Below are 25,467 nucleotides of genomic sequence, written 5' to 3'. Positions count from 1 at the left end.
GCTTGTGTGGAAACTTAACCTCTCTCAATTCCTGCCTCCTTCAGGAATCCCGATATAAGTCACTTGCACCCAGACCCTGAACTGGCTAAAGCTTTCCTCAATAAGGTTATCATGGGATCTTTTGTTAACTGTTTTGCTCAATCCTGATGAAATATGTCTCTTACCTTAAAAACCACAAGGGGCCAGCGAGACGGCTCAGCAGATAAAGGTGCTTGCTGCTGTCTAGTTCCAAGAAATCTCTTTTCCCAAAGTCTGGCATTTAGACAAAGCCAACATCCCCTCTGGGACTTGAGGAAAACAGTCCCTATCTGCTAAAAGGAAACATTCTCTTCATCCCTGGAAAAAGGGCTCTTCCATTATTAGATTATGCTTGTGACACCTACTAGCCTCTCAAGGTCTGTGCTAGCTTTTATTCTAGTTCCTTCAATCCCTACTCACAAGTACCTTTAAAGTATTAAAGTCCTCCACTTTAATTTACAGGTTCCCTCCTTCCAGGTATCTGTTCCCGTAAAACCCTGGAAATCCCATCCACTAATCCCCCAAGTCCCCTCCAACACACACACTTTCCCAAGACACAGCCTTGGTGGTTTGGATCAATTTTTCCCTTTTAACTCATGGAGCAGCTATTTTGGTTTCTTTACTACACCCATTTCATTCATCTGGTCACATCTTTCCTTTTTTATTTCTTTTTTCCACTCAATTGTCAAGTCTGATGACCTGAGGTAGATCCCTGGATTCATGTGGAGACAACCAACGCCCACAGGTTGTCCTCCGACTTCCACGTAAACACTGTGGCATGTGCATCCCATGCTGGGTGGTGGTGGCACACACCTTTAATGCCAGAACTTGGGAAGCAGAGGCAGGTGGATCTGAGTTCAAGGTCAGCCTGGTCTACAGAGTGAGTTCCAGGTCAGCCAGGGCTACACAGACAAACCCTGTCTCAAAAAACAAACACAAACAAATTACATTCAAAGGCAACCTTCTTCCGGGAGCATCTGTCAAAGCTTCCCATGGTAGCATTCTTGTGAGGTAATGAAGAGAACAGGAGAGCTGAAGGAGAAGGAAAGCTTGCCCCACATGCCTGGCCACCAGAGATACTGGTACTTAGTGTTGAGGGACGTTGTGAGCAGCCTTAAGACATGGATTTCTAGTGCAAAGAACCCACAAATTTACTGTATTTCTCAATTTCTTAATTCCCCTTTAAGGATTTATTTTTTATGTGTACATATGTGTACCATGTACATGCAGATGCCTGTGGGAAACAGAAGAGAACATCGATCTCCTGGAATCGGAGTTAGAGTTTGTTGTAAGCCACCTCACAGGTGCTGGGCACTGAATTTGAGTTCTCCAAAAGAGCTGCAAGTTCTCCTAACTGGTGAATCATCTCTCCAGGTTCCTTCTTTATTTCTTTACTTTTGTTTTCTTCTTTCAGTATTGGAGGTAAACCCAGGGCCCTGTACATGCTAGGCAATATGCTCTACCACTTAATTCTATCCCTAGCCCTCTGTTTACCTTTTATTGTGAGGCAGAGTCTTGCTAAATTGCTCAGACTGGACTTGAACGCACTCTGTAGCTTTTGCAGGCCTTGAACTTGTGCTTCTCCTACTTCAGCATCCCAATCTGTTAGGGTAACAGGCCTTTGTCACCAGGCCTAATTTCTTGCTAGCAAAATCTACACTGCTCATAAACCTCTATTTAACGAATTGATAGCTGGCTCCATACATTACTACATTTAAAATTGCTACGTTAAAAAACAACAGAAGGTGGGAAAGAGAGGTAGCTCAGTGGGTAAAGTGCTGGTTGTGCAAGCATGAACCTGCGTTCCGATCGTCAGCATCCTTTACACGGGCACAGAAGCAGGGCCTATAATCCCAGTGCTGAGAGGGAACCTAGGGGCTTGATGGTCAGGTGACAGAGTCTGCCTCAAAAAACAGAGAATGATAGTGGAAGACACTTTGCATTGACCTCTGATGTACACACACACATACACATACACACAGAGGCATGTATGCGCTCGCAAGGGCATATATACCCACACATGTGAACGAACACACATATGCAGATACCACATATATTAAATAAGATTTTCAAAGCTTTTTCCCTTAGTCTCATAATTAGTAATTTTAAAGTATAAAAGTTAAATGATAGTTATAAGCACAAAAAAGAGGAAGTTATATGAGATCGACTTTCACTTTTTTTTCTTTCTTCTATGTATATGAGCGTCTTGCATCCATGTATGTCTTAGCACCACACGAGTGCCTGGTGCTTGTGGAAGTCAGAAGGGGGTGTCAGGTTCCTTGGGATTATCAAAATGGAAGTAACAGATAGTAAAGGCTTTATCGAATATAATTACATATTTCAGAGAACAAAGTATTCTATATAATTATATTTATAAGACATAAACAAATGAGTAAATATTTATTTAACACACATACAAATATAAGATAAGAACAAATAAACATTTAACTGTCAAATTAAAGATATTAGCTGCATTTTATTTGTTTTTGCTTTTGTTTCACAGTGTGGGAGCTGATCCCAGGGCCTCATGTATGGTAGGTTAAATGCTGCACCCTGGCCAGGAGCTTCATTAAGATGGCTTACCAGCTCAAACTGTCCACAGTTACCAGAACATTAACAGCTTACTCAAGACTAAAGGGCTAAAATGTATAGACTAAACTGGCTTTTTTAGTCAAATGAGGTAAATCTTAAAACTGGGAAACCAAGTAAAATAAACATTTAAAATCACATTTTGCTGAGCGGTATGAGTTTAAAAAGAAATCAGTACAGCAAAAAACCCAGAAGCAGTAAATGGTGTAAATAAAAGAAGCATCACATTGATTTATGCGGCCTATTTGCTTATCTTACTGCTTAAGAGAGTTTAAGCTTTCATAAATACTTTTGAATTTATTATTCAACAAGTAGAACACACAACACAGACTATTTCAAAACCCCTACCAACAAACATAAATAAATAAACTTTTACCCAGAAATGTTTTACAGGTTGTTTAAAAAGTCTTTCTTTCTGACATTAAACTGAGAAAGCTGTAGGCAGAATATAACTAAACAGTTTCTGAAAGAAACATTTTCCATTTAGTTAGAAATTCTGGTTTCTGACTTAGACAGAACATCCTAGTCTACAAATGACGAGATGGACTTTTAGTTAGGGCTGGGCTAAAGAACTACAGGGTAAAACTAGAGCCCTCAGTGAGCACCCTACAAGAATCTGATGAGCGATCCAACTACAGATAGATGGATGAGAAAAAGTGTGTGGGAAATGCTGGCTTGTTACTCTAGTTTTTTCTCTTCTTTGCCAATTCACTCATCTTCTAAGATCGCCTTCCCTGCTTTTTCAGGGAGAAATTACCTCACTGTTATTTGTTCCTTTAGTATTTTAACAAAGCCTACAAAACCCCACAGTACATTCAAATCTAGTACTAAAAGTTTGAGTGAAAATAATAGATGTAAGTTTTTATTGGTACACTCTTTCCAGGAATAAGTTCCCTATTTGTGGAGGTGGAGATCCTCTCTCAGGTTGTTCACACAGGATGTGACATGTTTTGAGAAATGGGAAAACTTCCATGGTAACAGGTGAAAGGTAAATGCTTTCCTTCTGAGGTTTAACTGCCTTGTGGTCTTTATTTATTCGTGTACCAAAACTCTGCACTACACACTGCAGGTATGTGTCCTGTTTCTAATACTTTATATATGATCAGCCAAGGAAAAGCAAACCAATAGAAATACTAAAATCTCTTGAAAACACCATTTATCTACCATATACAAACTATGACCCAAAGTCCAACCTGGAACCTTGTCGCTGACTTTCTGTTGAGTCAGAGTTTGAAAGAGTTATAATTTACATATAGGTTAAAAGGATATTCTGGAAATAAGTCTAAAGATTGCATATACTCTGAGTCCACCTGCTTTCTAAACTGTGAAAGCATAGCATAAATCTGACTTCTCCATCCACAACACATACCCGTGCTAAGTTAGGATGCAAGAAAATGCCTGCATCTCTTTTGATAAGCAGCATCGACAGAGAGACGCAAAGGTTAACCGAGTCTTCACATTTACTGCACTCACTTTCCCTTATAACTGATCAAAAATGTTGACTACAGCAGACAGTAAACATATTTTCCATGAGTTTATACATTTTGAAGATGAGATAGAATAAATTAACTAGAATTTCATTATTAAAAATAAGAGGTTTATTTGTAAATCTTAATAACTTTACTATTTATCTTTACATTCTGGGACTGTACAAGTAATGGTGGTACTGTTTCTCTAACATTAAAAGAGTTACTCTTCTTCCTAATGCAAAAGGATGGCTCTTATTCCCATTCTAAACTCTTTTCTACCATGAAGAAATCTCACTGTACTTGTAAGAGATTCTAGAGCATTTGACAGACAGATGTTTGGGACAACAAAAAATCATTACTTTTTTTTCTCTTCTCGGTTAGAGAACTAAAGACAAGAATGCTAATTCTAGTATTACAAGCAAAGTCTAAACACTAGAAAAAGGAGAGAATATGACAAAAGGCTTCAAAATACATGCCTGAGGTGGATGGAGATAACTTGTATGTTTATGTGTGGCAGGTTCTAGACAAAACCTTCAGTCTTTAATCTTCAGATTCATATCTAGAGATAAAATTAAGAGCATATTGTCAGGATCCCTTTTGTTGTTGTGTCGTAAGTGAAATACCTCCTAGCTGTCTGGAGTGGCGGAACTGCTCACTTTCTATCCCTATTGTAGCAGAAAGCAGTGATGCTCAAGACTGGTGTTGGGATGGTGACTCGGAGTCTCCATCAGGTCACCTAAGACATCGTCAGATTCCAGGCCTCAGTCCTCAGACACTCATGAACAGCTGACATGACTATGAGTCACGGTACAAACCCCCTCCCCCATTACAAATCTGATCTTGACTTCACCTCACAAATGTCCTCCCTGAGAACTCTGACACAGTCACAAAATGACCCAACAAGCAAAGGTATTAGTACCAGGAGAACACCATGGAGCACCATGTTCTCCCTTGCCAACTGCTATTTCTGTACCATTACCTGCTAACGGATCCACTGCCAAGAGCAACCAAGTATCGTGTGGTGAGGGAAAATGTCTAGCTGGGACTAAAAGCCACTCTGTGGACTGAATGTGGGCCTACCCAGGGCTTGACTGATTGGTACCAGAGGGCAAGTGTGGAGAGGAGCCCCAGGGTGGACCGGCCAGCTTACCTTGCCAGTCTTTTCCGTAGGTCTCTGATTTGATCATTCTTCTTGGTGAGAATTTCTTTCATGTTTCGATATGCTGCTGTTTGTTGGAATTTTTTCTCTAACTCCTGCTTTGTGAAAAATGTCAGCCATTACTAAGAAATGTTAGGAAAGAATAACAAATGTGATAAAAATACACAGCCTGCTAATTTTCTTATTTCCTTAAAAACATACTTGTATAAAATTAAAACCACCTGAACTTTAAAAACATTCTAAATGAGAAGTTAATAAAATAGTACTATTTTCCAAAGCAACACCATGTTAGCAAGTAACGAGTGTACTCTGCCCTAGATATAGGAATCTGTATGTCACACAAACTAACTTTCATGTGAAATATATACAATAGTTTTTTAAATTCCCAAGTTCTAAAAACTCAAGGAGAAGGGTTTTTAACTTAAATATCTTTAAAAGTATTCATTTCTTCTTATTTAATTGTGTGTGTATATAACAGTGTGAGTTTATAAAAACTACATTCATGCAGAGAGCAGGAACTATGGGCAGTCGTAAGCTATCAGATGTGAGTGCTGGAACCAAACCCAAATCCTCTCCAAGAGCCTTAATCACTAAGCCATATATTTTTAGCCCTTAATTTGAGAATTTTAAATTTTAGTTCCTAGGACTGTAGCACAGCTAGTAGAACATTTGCCTAGCATGCATGAGTCTTGGAGTCTACCTCTAGTACCCATAATCCTTTTTTAAAAAAATACAGAGGATTGAAAAAAATTAGATTTTCTTATTTATTTACGTACATGAGTGTTTCACCTATAAGCATGTATGTTTACCACACGAATGCCTGGTGGAGAGTGGGTGATGGGAACTGAACTCGGGTCCTCTAAGAACAGCTCTGCTTTTAACTGCTGAGCCATCTCTCCTGCCTCACACATACATTTTAAAGTATCTAAACCCTAAAGTCAAGAATTTACTCTCTATGTATTTCCCATATAAAACATTTTGAGAAATATCTCAAAAAAAAAAAAAGCCACCCGGGTCTCTGTGAGGCTGTAGGAAGAACCAGCGGAAAACAATGCAAAGGTGTGGCGTGGAGGCGGCATGTGAAGGAAGAAGAGTGGTCTGTTCACAAAGATAGAAGAATAAAAGTGCCCCCAAAATAATAGGCCTTCAAAACATACATTGACTAAAACTCAGAATAAAAATAACCCGATCCTGCCATTGTCTAGCATTTATCTGGTCACATCTGTTCCTCCAACTGTATGCATTAGATCAAAGGCGTGTCCCGACCTTTTCAGCCATGCTCAGCTGCTCCTGGACTCTGAGGAGGTCATGTTTGGCTGCTGCTAGGTTCTCCTCCAAAGACTTTTGGTTCTCTGTCTTATCATTAAGGGTTTTCTGAAATTCGTTCTTAAGAGCTGCGACTGTGTTTTCCAAGTCATCCAAGTCATGGGCCTTTATAAAATCCTATGAAAAATAAATACATGAGTAAAATTTCCCATGACACACTAAATAACAGCTGTTTCAAAATAGTGATCCAACATTCAAGGAGACAGTAATGCCGTGTTGTGTGTGTACTTAGCTCTTCTCACCCATCTGGGTAAGTGCCAGTCCCAGCAGGGTTGCCAGCAGGCTCAATTCAGCCTCTGCCTTGGTATACACACGGCAGATATTCAGTAGTCTCTGCATTCCAAATATAGAAAACAGGATTTCTGAACCGCTAGAATTTCAGTCAAAGACTGAACAAGAGAGAAGTGAGATCTTAATTTGACAACACTATGTGTATGAGGGCTGGAATGGCAAATCGCTTGGAGAAGGGTGTGTGGGGGGCGGAGTTTCTTATAAATCAAGTTGGCCTCACACTTGCTTTGTAACCAAAGATGACCTCAAACATCTATCCTCCTGCTTTCACCTCCCAAGTGCCAGGATTATAAGCATGCACCAACATGCCTGGTTTATGTGGTAGTACGGATGAAATCCAGGGCTTTGTGTGCTCGCTAAGCAAGCCTTTAGTTAACTGAGCTATATCCTAGGCCCCTGACACATCATTTTGGAAAGTCAAATTAAAAAACAAAACAACCCTTATTTTCTGTGTCTCCATTCCAACCTCTCTAGGCCTATTCTTTGTTCTGTAGCAGCCTGCCTGCATGAGTCTCTCCCGACACGTATGTTTTTGGGACTCTTCCTTTTGGTGTGGACCCTAGCCCCTAGTTCCTTCATGCTGTCCTTCTCAGCTATTCTTCCTAGTCCACCTCCATTCCTCTGTGTGACTCTGAACCTACAGAAACACTCTCTGCCAGAGACTCCACTTGCCTAGGAACCAGAGTGGGCAACAGTGAACAAAGAATGGAACACCCGCCCACCAAAAACACAGCCAGATATCTACACCAAGAAACACTTCAAGCACCTTAACTCCAGATGCTAAAATCTCAGCACTAAAACACCAACAGTCAGTATAACATGCCTCATCCAGAAGCCAGGAACCCTGCGGTAATCAGAGCTGAGAAATGCAATCTAGCTGATGCACAAGACAAGGACTTCAAAACGACAATTATGAATATGTTCAAGGACCTTCAAGAGAATATAAACAAATGCCTTAATGAAGACAGTGAAAATACAAACAGTTGAATGAAATAATGAAAGCATTTTAAGGCATGAAAGTAGACTAGAATCACTAAAAAAAATCCGAACTAAAACCTCAGAAGTAAGCCCCACGAACAGATTACAAAACATGGAAGAGAGAATTTCACGTTTTGAAGGCAAGGGTAGAAGAAATAAATAGCTCAGTCAAATAAAATGTTAAATATTTAAAAAAAAATCCATGCTCAAAACTATACATGAAACCTAGGATGCTATGAAAAGACCATATCTGCAACAATAAGGTTAGAATAAAAAGAAGAAACTCAGGGGCTGGAGAGATGGCTCAGTGGGTAAGAGCACTGACTGCTCTTCTTAAGGACCCGGGTCTCAGTACCTGCAGGGTCCCTCACATCTGTCTGTAACTCCAGTTCCAGGGTTTCTGATACACACACATACATGAGGGCAAAACACTAATGAACATTAAGTACAAATAAATTATAAAAGAAAAAGAAACTCAAGTCAAAGGCACAGAAACTACTTTTAACAGAATCATGGATGAAAATTTCCCCAGTCTAAAGAAGGAGGTGCCTGTCAAGGCACAAGAAGCATAAAAACAACAAATACATAGGACCAAAAAAGAAATTCATACAGAACAAAGAAAGCATGTTAAAATCTGCAAGGGAAAAAGACCAAATCACATATAAAGACAAGGCCATTTGACAACACCTGACTTTTCAATGGAGACTCTAAAAGTCAGAAGGGCCTGCACAGATGTTTTTCAAACTCTGAAAGACCACAGATGCCAGTCAAATATCAATCACAACTGACAGAAAAAGATTCCACAATGAAACTAAATTTAAGCAATCTACCAGTCCAGCTCTACAGAAGGCATTACAAGGAAAACTTGAGTCTGGAGAGGTTAACAACACTCAAAAAGGCACAATAAATAATCCCAGACAGCAAATCCAAAAGGGGAAAACCTCTATCACAACAACAAAATAACAGGAATCAATAAATACTACTCATTAATAACTCAGTATTAATAGTCTCAATTTTCCAATAAAAAGACACAGGTTAACAGACTGGATTAGAAAACAGGACCCATCTTTCTGCTGCATCCAAAAACCATATCTTACCATCAGGATGGACATCACCTCAGAATAAAAGCATGGAAAAGGATGTACTAAGCAAATGGACCTGAGAGGCAAGCAGGTATAGCCATTTTAATATCTGACAAAATAGATTTCAAGTCAAAACTAATCAGAAGTGATAGGGAAGAACACTATATACTCATTACAGGAAAAACCCACCAAGAGGATATTACAATTCTAAACATTTATGCTCCAACACAAGCATATTCAAGCTCATAAAAGAAACACAATTACAGCTACAATCCATATTAACCCTCACGTGTGATACTGGATGACTTTAGTAACCCACTTAGTCCACTCTTGCCAACACACAGGTCATTCAGGCAAAAAATAAATGTAGAAATCCTGGTGTTAAATTACATCACAAACCAAATGGACCCAGCGGACATCTACTGAAACACTAAAGAATATACTTTCTTCTCAGCAGCTCATGGAAATCTCTTCAAAATTGACCACATACATAGACAAAAAACAGGTTTTAGCAAATATAAGAAAATTGAAATAACACCCTGTAGTCTATCTAACCACCATGGATTAAAGCTGGTCTACTCTTTCAAATATACCCATTCAAACACAGAACTTGAAGTTCTAGCTAGAACAATAAGACAACTAAGGGAGAACAAGGGGATACAAATAGGTAAGGAAGAAGTCCAAGTATTTTATTTATTTTATTTTTCTCTATATAGAAACCTTAATAACTCCACAAGGAAAATTTTATAGTTAATAAACCTTTTTTTTGCATAGTAGTAGGATACCAAATTTACACAAAATCCAGTATCTTTCCTATGAACAAATAATAACCAACCAAAAAAGAAATCAGGGAAACAGTACCTTTCAAACAGTCTCAAAAATAAATAAAATATCTTGGGACAATTCTAACCCAGCTAGTCCCGTGAGCTGTGACTCAGCCCTAGGAAATGAACAAAGGATGGAGTTTCTGAGCCAGGGCATCTCAGTGTAAGACAGCAGACAGAGCATGAGGAACAGTGGTTATCACTAAAGTTTCTAATTTTATTTTTAGAAGAGGTGGAAAAGACAGATAAAACTGTTTTACCTGTTCATTTGTATAACAAATACTTTAAGACACTGAATAAAAACATTGAATAAGCAGGCACCGGAAGATGGAAAGAGCTCCTATAGTCATGGATCAATAGGACTAATAGAGTGAGAATGGCCATTCTACCAAGAGCAATCTACAGATTCAATGCAATCCCCATTAAAATTCTATCACAGTTCTTCACAGAAAGTGAAAAAAGAATCTTCACCTTCTTATGGAAATTTTTCCTTAGCCATATAGGAAATATAATGTCAATAAGAATAAGTATCTACAGAAAAAATAACACCTGAGACTCGCTTCAAAAAGACATGGATGAAGGGAAGAAAGTGTAGTAGGAATGAGGATGACTGTAAAGTCGAGTAGTGGTTTCATCATACTACTCTCTGTATGTTTGCATGTTTGAATTTTTTTCGCAGAATAAAGTTTAACAAAATCTAATGAAGTCTGGGGATACAGCTCAGCATAGGAGTGCTGGCCTAGCATATATAGGCTCTGGGCACAATACCCATTCCATAAGAAGAAAAAAATGTTAGGAATGAAAAAAAGAAAAACATACAGAGGTAGATTTAAAGACTGGCAGACATTTACAATGATAACCACGGAAAAGACAATTCTATGCCAGGGGTTGGTGGCACAAGCCTTTAATCCCAGCACTCAAGGAGGCAGAGGTAGGTGGGTCTCTGAGTTTGAGGCCAGCCTGGTCTACAGAGTAAGTTCTAGGACAACCAGAGCTACCCAGAGAAACAGTCAAAAACAAACAAACACAACAAAAACACCATAAAAAACAAAACGAACAAAAAGACGATTCTACACTGAAAATTCACCACATGGCCTTGCTCATATCAAATCACAATACCACGTCACACTCATTGGGAGAGGCAATGATATACTAATGAACTCCCAGCAGGTGGAGCAGTATTCAGTCATTATTCCAAGGGAGGCCTGCAGAGCTACCACTCTGGTTGTTGCTGTCTCCCCACAGCATGCTGCATAAATGAAGCCTGGAATCAATCAATTCCTCTCACTGTAATCTCAACCAAGGAAAACTCAAGTAACATTCAGAATAAAACCCAAATGTAAATTTTCCTCTTCCTTTATTCCACCCCCTCCCCTGCCTCAATTCTAACTGGGTTTAGGAGGGAAAGGAGAAAAATTAACAATAATAAATTTAAGAACATCTTGCTTGTCATTAAAATCTCTAATGTATGCTAGTCCCGTGAGCTGTGACTCAGCCCTAGGAAATGAACAAAGGATGGAGTTTCTGAGCCAGGGCATCTCAGCGTAAGACAACAGACAGAGCATGAGGAACAGTGGTTATCACTAAAGTTTCTAATTTTATTTTTAGAAGATGTGGAAAAGACAGATAAAACTGTTTTACCTGTTCATTTCCTTGATCAAGCTGTAAATCTTGAAGTGTCCTTTCCAATTTTGACTTCTCATCCAAAGCATTTGTAGCCTATAATCAAACGTAACCAGGATACACTCACTCAACTTTTCTCTCAAGGTTAATTCTTCAATAAGTATTGGAGGATTTCTCAGTTACCTGTATTTCAATGGTCTTCAGCCTTGACTTTAATTTTTCATTCTCTTGTTGAAGTCTTAAAATTTCCTTTGTGAGTAAATTCAAATATTATTATTTTAAAGATTTATTTTGACTTTATCCAGGAGTGTTTTGCTTACATGTATGTGTATATACAATGTGCGTGTCAGTGGAAACCAGATGAGGGCATCAGATACCCTGGAAAGGGACTTATGTGTGGCCTTGAGTTACCACAAGGGTGGTGGGAACTGAGCCTAGGTTCTCTACAAGAGAAGCAAGTGCTCTTAACCACTGGGCCCTTTCTCCAGCCCCCAAATTTTATTATTTTAACCAAAATATATTTACCACTTGGAATGATCACTGCTTGTTTCACTTAAAAAATAATCAAAATTATACAATGGCTCAAAAATTCAAATGCCCTGGTTAGGAGTAAAATCATGTTTTCGTAAAGCCTGCCCCAAGCCCACAGCTGTGAATCAAGTTCAGCTTACAACTCACAGCTGCCTTTCCCTCAGAAATACCTTTTCTTCTCCTGTTCTCTGTTTTCAGCCATTCTCCTTTCTTATCTAGCTTTCTGATTCTGCAGCTTGGGCCTGTTCTTTGCCACACTGCTACCACTTAACCCTGAAATCACACTACCTTCATCATTTTAGTGCCTAGTACTCCAGCTTCTGCATGGCTCTGAGGGGAGGGAGGCCAAACAGTTTTGATATAAGATGTACCACCCTGACCAGTCTGATTTTGCATTTTACTCTGATATAATGCTGGACTGCTCAGAAGACCCTGTGCTCGGTTATTCTAAGTCATGCCAACCTTCTGTCTGCCTCTGGCCAGTAGCCATTCTGCTCCCTTGCCAAACAAGCCCCCTTTAACTTAACCTGTGTTTATCTTTAAGACCCAGCTTGGAAGCTGTCTCATTCAAACGCCTATTCTTATCTCCTCACATCCACACAGAACTATACTACCCACAGAACCCTTTAGGTCTCTCATTTCTGCTTCTGGAAATGTCAGTTCCTACTTCCCAATGAAATGATAACAGTTTTGAGAGTGTGCAGGTACTATACTGCTTTTTTAAGTACAACAAAATCTGACATGCGTAATGCCAAGAATATGGGAGTTGAGAAAAATTTATTTTTACACTAATAACTTCTATAAGCACTAAAAAACTGTACATTTTTGTGGATCACAAGTTTCAAATGCATGCCAGAACAATGTAGTACAAAATTCCCTGCCCTACACTTTACTGAGAAAAGATCTATTGGTCACTTCAGACTCTACAAAGCAAGCATGCCCTCTTCTGGACACTGGGTTTCATTCAGTAAAACCGTGACAAGACTATTTCTCTTACCCTAGCACTGTACAGGAAATGGGGGTGCAAGGGGCAGAACCACAGTTCTCCCATTTTCAAAATGATGAGACTATTACCTTGTTTAGCAGTTCTGTTGTTCCACCTTCATTAATTGGAATAAGTTTGGGCTTTGTGATATCTATGATGGGCTGTAACAAAAAAAAAAGAAACCAATCTAAAATCACCACAGAGTAAAGCAAGAATCACTAAACATTTGCACTTTCTAAATGGAAGATATAATCCACAAACAATCCACCAGGCCTTCAGCTCCACAGATAGAACGGTTCTGGGTGGTTTCATTCTGTTATGTCCAGTGCCTATGATATGCCCTATGAAGCTCAATAATGATAGAAAAAAAATGAAACCCAGCCAGGCATCGTGGTGCATGCCTTTAATTCCAGCACTCGAGAGGCAGAAGCAGGAGGATCTCTGTGAGTTTGAGGCCAGCCTGGTCAACAAAACAAGTTCCAGGACAGTTGGGGCTGTTACACAGAGAAACCCTGTCTTCAAAACCAGAAACAAAAAACAACAAAACAAAAAACAAACAAGCAACCCTGCCCCCGGCCCTGCCCAAAGAAACCCAACCTCCCTGTACCTTTTTATTAATACAGATGGAAAGTAGGGAGCCAGACTTGATAAAAATATCTGGCCTCTAGGACTGTGGTAGATTTTCATCTGTGATAGCTTAAAATAATTTCTATATGAACCTTATACCACGAAGCTGTAATGACTGAGGAATTATAGATGACCACAAATATTTGGGCATTTTAGTAGCCCTCTGACTCCAAAATTCCTTAGTCAAAAATATGTTCCAAAAAGTTATTAGAAAATGTTTTCTATGTCTCTATACATGGATTCATCTCAGTAGTGTTTAGCTGTCTGACAAGAGGAACTATTTATGATTTATGGTGTACCTAGTAAGGGATACCACAGCACATAATTGCTTAGAAAGACAACCAGGCTGTCTCCACCTGCTGTCTTGTAATCTGCCTATAGCACACAGTGAAGAAGCAGAGTCAGGATATGACCACAGGGGTGACCATCATAAAGTATATGCTCTGCATCAGCTGAATGAAGGGTTTACAAGACCTGGGATTCAGGCTGGACTGCAGGAATTGTGGAGACACAGAACTGCCTTAGAGGGCAGGCTCCTCCTGGGACAGATGAGACCAAGCTGGGAAACGGTTGCTTGGCAAACCAAGCATAGATGAAAGCAAACTTTCTCTGCCCATTTCTCAAACGTTTTGTCAGAATCTGTACCCTGGATAGGGAAGTGGCCTTTGAGCTCAGTTCTTCACACTCTACCAGTTACAAAGGAGTGCTTCGTTTCTGTATACTTTTTGCCTTGTTTCTATGTACTTCTCTTTATTTTTATTACTGTTATTTATTGAGATATTGTTTCTTGCAAGGTGAGGTAAGAGTTTCTCATGATCATGTACGTGAGTAAAGGGGGGTTTCAGAGTTGAGGTGATGCTTTTTAGTCTATATAAAAAGCCATACAAAATAAAGCTTGTTATGCAGTTGTTCATACTCTGCATCCCCTGTGTCCTGATTTGCACAAGACCCTTACCCGGGGACCCCTGAGAACGTAAGTTTGTATTCTTAATACCCCCATAAAAAACCAGGTAGGCATGGTGACCTACCTGTAATCTCTGGACTCATAGCAGTAGGCAGAGACAAGGGATTCCTAGGGAAAGCTGATTTGCTGATAAATTGGTGACCTCTAAGTTCAGTAAAAGTTTCTGCCTCAGTAAAAGTAGAAAGTGACCAAAAAAGTCACTTCATCAATATCTGGCCTCCATATGCAAGCACAAACATATGCATAGGCAGCTGTACACATGTGCAACCATATACACACAAGCAGGCAAGCACATTTACACACAACCATGCATGCGAAAGTAAGGATTTAGAAATTATAAAAATTACCTTTTTATTTGAAGATGTAAATTCTGCCTTTTCAAATTCAGCCACTTGTTCTAATAATTCTCTGAAGAATAAAAGCAAATTTAAGAGAATATTCATTGACAATAGACTTCACAAGAACCAGCCTATCATATGCTTGTGAGAGAAGCATAAGACTGTATAAAACTGATATTTATTTACTAATGGAAATTTATACCACTGTAAGCAAATCTGAATCATCTGCAACTCTTAGTACTTTTTACTTGGTAGGTGCATGATATATGTAGTAATACATAAAAAGCAGTGCCAATACATATAAGTATGACAATTCTATTTCTCTGTACTTCTGAGGTACTGCATGATTTCTCTATTGCACAATATTAACTGTTACCTGGGAAAGAGTCTGATTTGTACTACAGTTGTCTTGGATATGAAATTAGTCCACAGCATCTACTGAGCAAGAATACTGACATATTCTATGGAAATATTGGTGGTGTGAACAAGCCCCCAATGATCTACCATGATAGATGTGCTATCTCAGAGACCACTCTTCTGTCTTCTTCAAACATCAACACTCGGCATTTTCTCATCAGTCACTGGCAGTTGCAGAAGCCAAGTGAGTTTCCATCCTTGCTTGGGGACTGTCCTTAGCATTTGCTCACCATTTTCCACTTGAGGAGAGATTGTTTGGAGAACAATTTGCAGGGCTTGGCAGTCGAGTCTTTCTTGACTTCTGGCATATATATATATTTGTTTTTGAAACAGGGTCTTCCTGTATAGCCCTAGCAGTCTTGAACTCACAGAGGTTGCCTGCCTCTGCCTCTCAAGTGTTGAAATTAAAGGTGTGAACCATGATGCCCAACTGGCATGCAGTTTCTCAAGACAAGTTTTAACTTCACTGATCTTACTAGAGGTTTCTGAATTTATGAGCTTTTCAATATTGTAAAACTTTTTTTAAAAAGCCTTTTTCAGTTTACCTTTCCTAAGGTATGATTTCAAATGCAGTTATCTAGAAATGAATTTGCAATGCTATAGTCTGAATAAATGGAAACGATACTCAAAATACATTTTCAACAGTTCCAATCTTTACTTCTGTGTATCAAGACCACTGTAATACTAATTATGCTACCTACCAAAGATGCTGTAAGGAATCATTACTTTAAATAGATTGAAAAGCAGTTTTATGTAGCTCAAATGCTTTTTTTAGTACCTAAGAATGGTACTAAATGGAAACAGTATCTTTTTCTTTTCTTTTCAGTTTTTAGAGACAGGGTTTCTCTGTGTAACAGCACTGGCTGTTCTGGAGCTAGCTCTTATAGACCAGGCTGCCCTCAAACTCGCAGAGATGCGCCCATCTCTGCCTCCCATGTGCTGGGAAGGTGTGCACCACCACCGCCTGGCCAAGGAAACAGAATTTCTTTTTTTTTTTTTTGGTTTTTCGAGACAGGGTTTCTCTGTGGTTTTGGAGCCTGTCCTGGAACTAGCTCTTGTAGACCAGGCTGGTCTCGAACTCACAGAGATCCGCCTGCCTCTGCCTCCCGAGTGCTGGGATTAAAGGCGTGCGCCACCACCGCCCGGCCAGAATTTCTTTAAAAGGGCTCTGAGTGCTGCTCAAGAGACCATCTAGGGACCATCTAATGTCTGTGCTTTACTGCCACCCCACCCACACTGTCTCACACCTCAGCCCAAGGAAAGCACCAGCAAAGATATTTGCTAACTTTTAAGATCATGCTTGGGTCTCTATATCTCAACTCTAGGTACAAATTTTACCTGTTTTCAAGTTCAGAGATGTCTGTCTGTAGCTTTAGGTACCATTTCTCAGCTTGTGAGAACAGCTGCCGTAGGAGCAGCACATTGGTGTAGGCTGTATTGATGAGCTCAGACTCCACCTCACTGTGTACCACAGCCTGCAGTCCACTCAGGATTTCTGTGACCTCATCCACGGTGTACGTCTCCTCTACCAGTCTGAAAACAGTTAAGACTCCAATGGCAAACTAATCACAGGAGCAGCGTACAAAATACAACTGAAATCAGAAACCCACATCAGGACATTTAAACAATAAAAGATTATAGGAAAACCTCTCTGGGAGAGATTTATTAAAATGATTGGATTGTGGATAATTCTTCAAATGTATTCACTTTAAAATACAACTACATGCCAAGAAACACCCCCTAAACCTTCATCTATTTTCATTACTATTATTTTTTACTTTATACTCCTCTAAATTAGTATTATCACATTTAGAAACTTAAAAAGCCATCTGGGGTGCTGGAGAGATGACTCAGCATTTAAGAGCACTGGCTGCTCTTCCAGAGGACCTGAGTTCAATTCCCAGCAACCACATGGTGGCTCACAACCATCTGTAATAAGATCTAGTACGCACCACTGGCCTGCAGGCACACATGCGGGCAGAACACTGTATCCATAATAAATAAACAAATCTTTTTTTAAATAGTCATTTTCCATTTAAATTTTCATTTTCTGTCAGTTCTCTAGCATTTAGTAACAGTGTGAATCACTTAACTGTTAGTAAATGCCTAGGAGACACAAACCAAAGTTGTATATTAAATTTTTTTAGCAGTTTAGGAACGCAAAATGAAATTAAATCTAACATCTTAAAGTATTACTATGACACCACAAAAAATTAATGTCTCCATCAACAGCAGCATTAAAATCTACTTTCATCGGAGATACTTGGGTTGGGAAGGAATTTCAGGGAATGAGCCACCATCTTCAATCCCCTAACTGTACAGACCTTAGGGGGTGGAAGAGACTTGCCTGTGGGTCCACTGTGGGTGACCACGCCCCACAATTACAGCAACATGACCAAGAGCTGGAGTCCTTAGCACACCCATGCACACTCCTACTCCCAATGACACTCACAGTAACCTAATTTTTGCCACTCCCAGCTTTGTTCCTCCAGTCTCTCCCCTCAGACAATTAGCTCACCTTTGTCCTTTTCCTTTCTTCCAAACACACAAAATAAAGCAAGGGTCAGTTATATTTAGTCTTAGTATAACTATGCTCAAACTGATAATAAACAAAGCACTATATTTCACTAAGTAGTATTCAATGTTTAATTATCTATTATCATTTAACCAGAAGAATACAGCCATTTTAAAGAACATAATACTTTAATTTCATAGTCTTTATTAAAATATTAGTGTTTTCTATATTCTTTAATAGACTATACCATATTTTTGCCAGTTATATTGTTTTCATTCACTGGAACTAATAAACCAAATCGCCAGATTAGGTTAATTAGTTGAACAGAAACTGGTCCAAGGCTGATGACTCCCACAGTAGCTAGAGTCAACCTAGAGGCCTTTTCTTCTTACATCGGACTTGACATTAAACATTTACTTTTCATTGTTGGGCCAGCGAACCTACCAACTTTTGCTTCAAATCAACTAACAATCGGTACTATCAAGTAAGTGTTTCATGCTATTTTTTCCTCTCCTAATTCTTCTAAATGAACAGCACAGGTTCATAACTGCCATGTCATATGGCTTTACTCTTTTAAGAAATTACTTAAGAAATTAAAGTTATGAAAGATTTGATACATATGTCCTTCACAGTGTTTATCTGAAACTTTCCAGTATATAACAATTACCATGTACATGTCTGACAAGATACTATTACTGTTACCCCACAACTATTTAATTTCCCAAATCCATGGAACATAGTGGAGTTTCTCTCAGTCACTGCTGTGGTTTCTGTACTAGCAACCCCATGCTAGCTACCACAAAGAATCCATGTTTTTCTCTGATTTCCTAATCAGAGTTTAAATGTATCCACTCAGGACCCTTTCTTTTTTGAGAAATTTTCACATGACCAGGTATATAAAGTAAGTACACAGATTTACTAATTAAAAATCATAAAGTGTTTTCTTAAAACAAACCAGGTGTGGTGGCACATGCCTTTAATCCCAGCACTTGGGGAGACAAAGGCAGAACTCTATGAGTTTGAGGCCGGCCTGATCTACGAAGTGAGTTTCAAGACAGCCGGGGCTGTTATACTGAGAAACCCTGTGTTGAAAAGCTGAAAAAAAGATTTTTTTTTTCTTAAAACAATTCTTTGGTATACATAAAATTTGCCATTTACTAAAGCTGAAAGCAATTTTTCATATAATTAAATGAATGTATTTATTTTTATAGTATTTATGTGCTTATTTGAGTATTTGATAATAAAGGACAGAGCATACCTTCAACATTTTTTACAGAGTTGATTGATAATTTGATTTTACAACCATCAATGTTGAGAAAGCTGCTCTGCAAAAATACATAGTACCAAATAGCAAAAATATATTTATGGCCATTTCAAAAACGGTTGGAAATTCTATCTTTATCCCAAACCAAAATTCACTTTCTTTTTTTTTTTTTAAATGAAACTGAACAACTCAAATAACAATTCTTAAAATCAAAGATTCTCATACAACAGACTCCAGAAATACTGTTTGATACATGCTGAGGAATGATGATAAGAAAATGCTATCTTTGTTATAATTAAAAACATTATGTTTCTGTAAGAGCAGAATATTTATATGTACAGTAAAATCACTGTAATTCAGAGCATACAATAGTCTAAGCCAGAGTTCCGGGCACCGTGCACTTGTACCTGTCGTGTGGCCAGAGCCCAGGCTGCAGCGAAGTCATCACATGACAAAACACTGGCAAAAGCTTTCACAACACTTCAGGTTCATTATGAATTTAATTATGAGCTAGTTTTTAGTGATTGCATTTTCAGAAACCTTTTATTACTGCCAAATTTTCTAGGAATATACATTCATTCGGTTATATGACCCAAAGTTTTGAGAAGTAAGGCCTTAAAATCTCTTGATACCTGCTCTCCTTGAGGTCTTGAAAGCAGGAATCTACTGTTTTAAGTCTCAAGCCTCTCTTTGAACGAGCGAAACGCATGTAATTAATAACCTCATTTTGATGGTGCTCATTTAGGCCCAACTCTGCCTGAAAAAGAGAGAATTTGTTAGTCTTGAAGGTCACATAACAAAACTAAAAATGAAAATAAACAAGACTTTGTTGGGCCAGATGTGGTGACATACACCTTTAATCTCAGCACTTCGGAGTAAGAGACAGATCTCTGAGTTTGGGATTAATCTGATCTACATAGTAAGCTTCAGACCAGCCAGGGCTACACAAAAAGACCTGGTCTCAAAAAAAAATAGGAAATAAAAAGTAAAAAAAAATGATGATACGATACTGTGTACTAGATGTATATCAGGTTGTCATCTTTTCTTCCCCTTACCTACCCAACCTACCCTGCTAGAACTTCCCTGAAGTCAAATATAGTAACATGAGTACTTCTCAGGAACAGAAGTAATCCAAAGAGGTATGGGTATTTTTTCTTTACTATTTTTTTTTTCATTTTTCATACCAATCCCAGTTCCCCTTCCCTCCCTCTTTTCCACCCCATCCCACTCCCCTTCCACTCCTCAGAGGGGTAAGACCTTCCTTGGGGAGTCAATAAAGTCTGGTATATCAAATTGAGGTAGGACCAAGTCCCTCCCCCCTGTACCAAGGCTGAGCAAGGCATCCCACCATAGGGAACAGGCTTCAAAAGCCAGTTCATGCACCAGAGATAAGTCCTGGTCCTAATGCCAGCCTGCCACCCCCAACAGATCAAGCCACATAACTGTTACCTACATTCAGAGGGCCTAGTTCAGTCCCATGAAGGTTCCCCAACTGTCAGTCCACAGTCTGTGAGCTCCCACTATCTCAGGTCAGTTGTCTGTAGGTTTCCCCATCATGATCTTGACCCCCCCCCCCATATGATCCTTCCTCCCTCTCTTCAGCTAAACTCCAGGAGCTTAGCCCAGTGCTTGGCTGTGGATCACTGTCAGACTGAAGACATGGGGCATAACTTAAACCTCTGTCCTTTCCAGTTTCTCCGAAAGCTGGCAGAAGGGGTGACTAGGATGAGCCATGCTGGCACTTTTATGACCCAGGGCCGAAAGAACAGAAAGATAGGCCTCAACCCTGACCTCATGGAGCAGCACTGTAGCAGGCTTTCTTTTGGATCACTAACCAGCTCCCAAATCATGACAGGTGACTTAATATTAGTTATGAATGCTTGGCCTTATCTTATGGCTGTCTCATTAGCTCTTATAGCCTAATTTAACATGTTTCTCTTCACCTATGTTTTGTCTCGGGGCTTTTTACCTTTCTTTCATTCTGTGTGTCCTACTTTCCAGCTTTCTTCCATGTCTGTCTGTCTGCCCTCTGGTGGCTACCTCTCTTTCACCCTCTTTTTCTCCCTCTTTCTCTCCTCTCCTCTCGAGCCTAGATTCCTTCTCCTATCCCTCTACTGCCTAGCTACTGGCTTTTTATTAAGCCAATCAGGTGCCTTAGGCAGGCAGGGTGAAACAAATGCAGCACATCTCTGCATAGTTAAAGCAATATTCCACCACAGAGAAGACTGTCATGTAAGAGGGAATTTAATCATCTGCATTCTTTAGTCCACGGATTTTCAGATTTCTATCACAGAAACTATACCTTTCCAAATACAGCCTTAAAAAAGTATATTTGGTTTGAAAATAGCCACTAGTCTTTGTAATAAGCCAGATGCTGTCTTAAAATAACCAAATCAAGATGCTGCATAGGTAAATGCAGCTCTCAGAGCTGACCAGGGATGGTTCTTTGTGCAATGATGATAGTGGTTAAAGCGGGCACAACTGGTCAGAGTGCAGAGAGTAAGTAGGCTTACCACAGCTGGGATAGCTCTACCACACCCCTCTCCCAAGGCACAGAAACTATCTCTGAAGAGGAAGCAAAGGACTAAGAGATGGATCCATAGGATCAGATCAAAAGTGTCTTCTAGGCATGACAGGACTGCTGTGCTGGGAACTCTCAGGCCAACCAACAGCCTACCATGGAGGCAGGAGGGATCTATAGGACCTCACTCCTGAGGAGTTATGGACAGTCAATGACATATGGAGGGTGGAAAGTCAGTTCCTTTTAAGAGTATGGCCCATGGTAGGTTGATCATGCTCTAGTGGATGGTCTCACACCCATAACTGTATGGGCAGCATATACAAAGTAGGTTTAAAAAACAACAGGAAGTACAAGATCATTCTGGGAGGAGGTAGGGGGAGGAGTAAATATGATTTTAAATACATTGTATGCATTATGAAATCTTTAAAGGATTTTTTTTTGAGATGGTTTCTTTGTGTAGCACTGGCTGTCCTGGAATTTGCTCTGTAAGCCAGGCTGGCCTCAAACTCACAGAGATCTGCCTTTCTCTGCCTCCAGAATGCTGCCCCATCATTGTCTGGAAGTTAAAAAAAAAAGCCAAACAGGAGAGTGGACCTACTGCCAACAAGTTTTTATTTTATGTGCATTATTTTATGAGTAACTTTACCAACCCTTGTATAACTTTCAATTTACTAATGAATCATCTACGCCCAATTGCCAAGTGTTAGTTGTCAAACTGACAGAAAAGAGTAAGAACACAAACAAGTACTGAAGGGGCCCTGGTCAGCTCAGTGTGGCAAGCATGGCTCTGGCAGGCCTTGCTCTCCTTCCCACTCCCCCTGTCTTGCATTCTTAAAGCTAGCCACCACTTTCCCCTCATGAGGCTGACTGTCAAGGTACAGCTACCAAACTGTTAAAGTCCAGCAATCAGGTGCTAGAGAGATGGCTCAGAGGTTAAGAGCACCGACTGCTCTTCCAGAGGTCCTGGGTTTCCAGCAACCTCATGGGTCACCACCATCTATGATGAGATCTGGTGGCTTCTTCTGGCGTACAGACATCCATGCAGGCAGAGCACAGCATTCATAATAAATAAATTTTAAAAAGTGCAAAAAAAAGTTCAGTCAAAAGCCCCTTCACCCAATTAGCATGCCAAATCAAAATATACCGCTGCATCCTAGCCCATTCTAACACAGAGCTCCCCTTTTCTACCTGAATCAGAAAGCAGCCACTTTGACTTTTTTTCCCGCTTAATAAATGATCTGTCTGTGAAAACAGGTTTGGGTGTGGTTCGTGCCTAATCCGGGTCCGAGAGGGAACCTCCGCTGTACAGGGGTCTCTTTCAAGCACTTTTTTTCCTGGCACCACTAGCATTATTTTCTCGTCGTTGAAATCTAGAGAAGCAGGACTAGTTCTAAGCTCAGGAAGGTTAAGGACTGATCTGTTTTGTTTAGGTGTACACAAAGTGAGGGCTTACTAGGAATCCTGACTGCTGGGCTATGTCGGCAGTCCATTTGAGCAGTACTCTCAATAACGTCACTCCCCCTTCAACCTCATTTTCGTGCTTTTATCCACAGACAACCACTTAAACAGGCAAGCTGTTGAATGAACTGGTGCGTTCTTCCCAGTCTTACCTGTTTCAAGGTAAGCCAAACTCTCCTACGGAGCTACATTCTAGCCTAACGGTCTTCACAAGTCCAAACAAAGGAAATACCACCCATATTGAATCCGCTGTAAAATAAGGGGCTGCAGAAAGTTAGACTCAATCAAGCTCGCACGGAAAGTTGGCACCAGCCCGTGAACGGTTCCCAAGGGCAGATGTGAGCCTGCTCGGACGGCTGAGGATGAGGGGACCAGGCCGGCGAAAGCCAAGCATGATGTCACCGCGGCTTGGCCGAGGTGATCCCAGCCTCCCTTCTCCACCGAGGCCCGGCCAGCTCGGCCCCGCTCGTGGTCCCGTCCCTAGCAGGGCCTCTCTGGAGCGGATACTCACCATGGCGGTGGCGGGATCACACAGGAAACTGGGGGGCCAGCGCCTGGGACCTGAGGAGAGTAGGTTGTTTAGAAGCCGCGGGTTGCCAATGGAAACGGAGGCACGTGAGTCCTCGGCTGCACACTGTCATTGGCCCTTGATATCACGTGATAGAAAGGGCTGCGTAACTGGCTGACTCCCGCATGGACATTGGCTCCAAGATCCGGAAGTCCCGCCTCTTCCTGCCACGCTAGCTTGGGGCGGTGCCTGCCATTGCCAATGGTGACAGAGGGGCGGGTCTCGTGAAATTCCAGCGTGATTGATTACTCCCTCTGGAATTTGGGGTCGGCTAATTGGGTTTTGGCGCCGGGATTTAGAGTGATTCCAGACCTTTCGAACAGGCACGGTGACATGGACCTCTGCGTGACTGCGTCAGGCTGACAAGCCAGTGCTGGCAGTGATGTGCGCCCTTCCTCCATCGCATCATATTATAATGCTAGCAGAAGTGACTAATTAAACTTTACATTTATTTATTTATTTGTTTGTTTGTTTATTTATTTATTTATTTATTTAAAGATTTCTGCCTCCTCCCCTCCACCGCCTCCCATATCCCTCCCCCTCCCCCAATCAAGTCCCCCTCCCTCATCAGCCCGAAGAGCAGTCCGGGTTCCCTGCCTTGTGGGAAGTCCAAGGACCTCCCACCTCCTTCCAGGTCTAGTAAGGTGAGCGTCCAAACTGCCTAGGCTCGTACAAAGCCAGTACGTGCAGTAGGATCAAAACCCAGTGTCATAGATCTTGACTTCTCAGCAGTCCTCATTGCCCGCTATGTTCAGCGAGTCCGGTTTTATCCCATGCTTTTTCAGACCCAGTCCAGCTGGCCTTGTTGAGTTCCCAATAGATCATCCCCAATGTCTCAGTATGTGGGTGCACCCCAAAAATGTGCAAACACATAGGTTGCATACAGCAGTTTATTAGACAGAGACAGACACTAAATTCGCCAGAAGGTTGTAGGATAAGGTCCTGATGCCCCCGGCGGAAATTTTCATTTATGAAGTCGAGCTTGAGTCATTAGAATCTGCAAATTTGGCCATTGTCCCAACCGATGTGGTAGCGCTTGCCTTTAATCCTTTAAAGCAGGGGCAGAAGAATCTCTGTGATCTGTGAGTTCAAAGCCATCCAGGGTTAGTAATGAGTCCTTATCTCATAAAACAAAACAAAACAACAATAACGAACAAAAACCAGAACACTGTCCTATGAAAGGCAGACATAGATAGAGAGTATCACAAATACTGGGTACTCCATCCATTGAACACACAACGCTGTATCTTAAAAGGCGGCACTTGGGCTCCATGATAGGCTCCAAAGCTGCAGAGAAATCCTGTCTTGGGGGTGGGGGATGGGAGGTGGGGGTGGGGGAATGAGAGTTAGGGGGTAGGGGGTGAGGATGGCACTTGGGTAAGCCAACATCACGCAGAGCTGCCAGTCTTTTGAGACTGGGAGACTTAAAGTAGGAGGGAACAAACATTCAGCATTAATTTTGGTAGTGCATTTTGGGATTTGTCTTTCACAGCTCAATACTACAATTTAGAGTGAATCACAGTTGGGTATTTTTGATGCAGAAGGATTTTTTAGAGCCTTGGTTCCAAGACTGAGAATCTCCAGACTGGCTGGATCCACATGGTAGAAGAAGAGAAGCCAGCTCAGGACTATGTCCTCTAACCTTCACATGAACACTAAGCCATACCTGTGCTCCCTTCCACATACACACATACATGAGCACGCACACACTCACACATATAATTTAATTTTGTTTTTGTTTTTCGAGGCAGGGTTTCTCTGTGTAACAACTCTGGCTGTTCTGGAACTCACTTTGTAGACCCAGCTGGCCTGGAACTCACACAGATCCACCTGCCTCTGTCTCCCAAGTGCTGGGATTAAAGGTATATGCCACTACTGCCCGGCTAAAAATTTCTTAAATGAACTTGAAACTTTTGTTGT

The 25,467-nt window shown here is 40.6% G+C and overlaps 1 protein-coding gene across 2 annotated transcripts; it reads right to left on the bottom strand.

Annotated features, from left to right (window-relative positions):
- Positions 1-2,057: 2,057 nt before the first annotated feature.
- Positions 2,058-23,596, bottom strand: Lztfl1 (leucine zipper transcription factor like 1). Of its 2 annotated transcripts, XM_075964021.1 has the most exons (10): positions 23,491-23,596; positions 19,633-19,757; positions 16,560-16,754; positions 14,814-14,874; positions 12,965-13,036; positions 11,543-11,608; positions 11,378-11,455; positions 6,502-6,678; positions 5,227-5,330; positions 2,058-4,635 (listed from the first exon to the last, which is right to left on the bottom strand). In XM_075964021.1, the coding sequence occupies exons 1-10, from the start codon at positions 23,491-23,493 to the stop codon at positions 4,617-4,619; spliced, it is 900 nt and encodes a 299-aa protein (XP_075820136.1). In that variant the 5' UTR covers positions 23,494-23,596; the 3' UTR covers positions 2,058-4,616. The 2 variants fall into 2 exon arrangements, with proteins under 2 accessions (XP_075820136.1, XP_075820135.1); XM_075964020.1 differs by lacking the exon at positions 16,560-16,754 and having other exon boundaries at positions 2,393-4,635; positions 23,491-23,573.
- Between the last annotated feature and the right edge of the window lie 1,871 nt (positions 23,597-25,467).

Source organism: Microtus pennsylvanicus, chromosome 3 (genome assembly GCF_037038515.1).
Source record: "Microtus pennsylvanicus isolate mMicPen1 chromosome 3, mMicPen1.hap1, whole genome shotgun sequence".
Classification (NCBI taxonomy): domain Eukaryota; kingdom Metazoa; phylum Chordata; class Mammalia; order Rodentia; family Cricetidae; genus Microtus; species Microtus pennsylvanicus.
The sequence above is the reverse complement of the archived record's forward strand: the minus strand, read 5'-3'. Positions and strand labels throughout refer to the sequence as shown.

What these genes read in the sequence shown, in the direction of transcription:
- Lztfl1 (XM_075964021.1), bottom strand. An exon ending in CAAGACCTCAAGGAGAGCAG is followed by an intron (nt 16,755 to 19,632) that starts GTATCAAGAGAT and finishes AACTGTTTTCAG; the next exon opens with ACTGGTAGAGGAGACGTACA. An exon ending in AGCTGAGCATGGCTGAAAAG is followed by an intron (nt 5,331 to 6,501) that starts GTCGGGACACGC and finishes TTCACAAAGCAG; the next exon opens with GAGTTAGAGAAAAAATTCCA.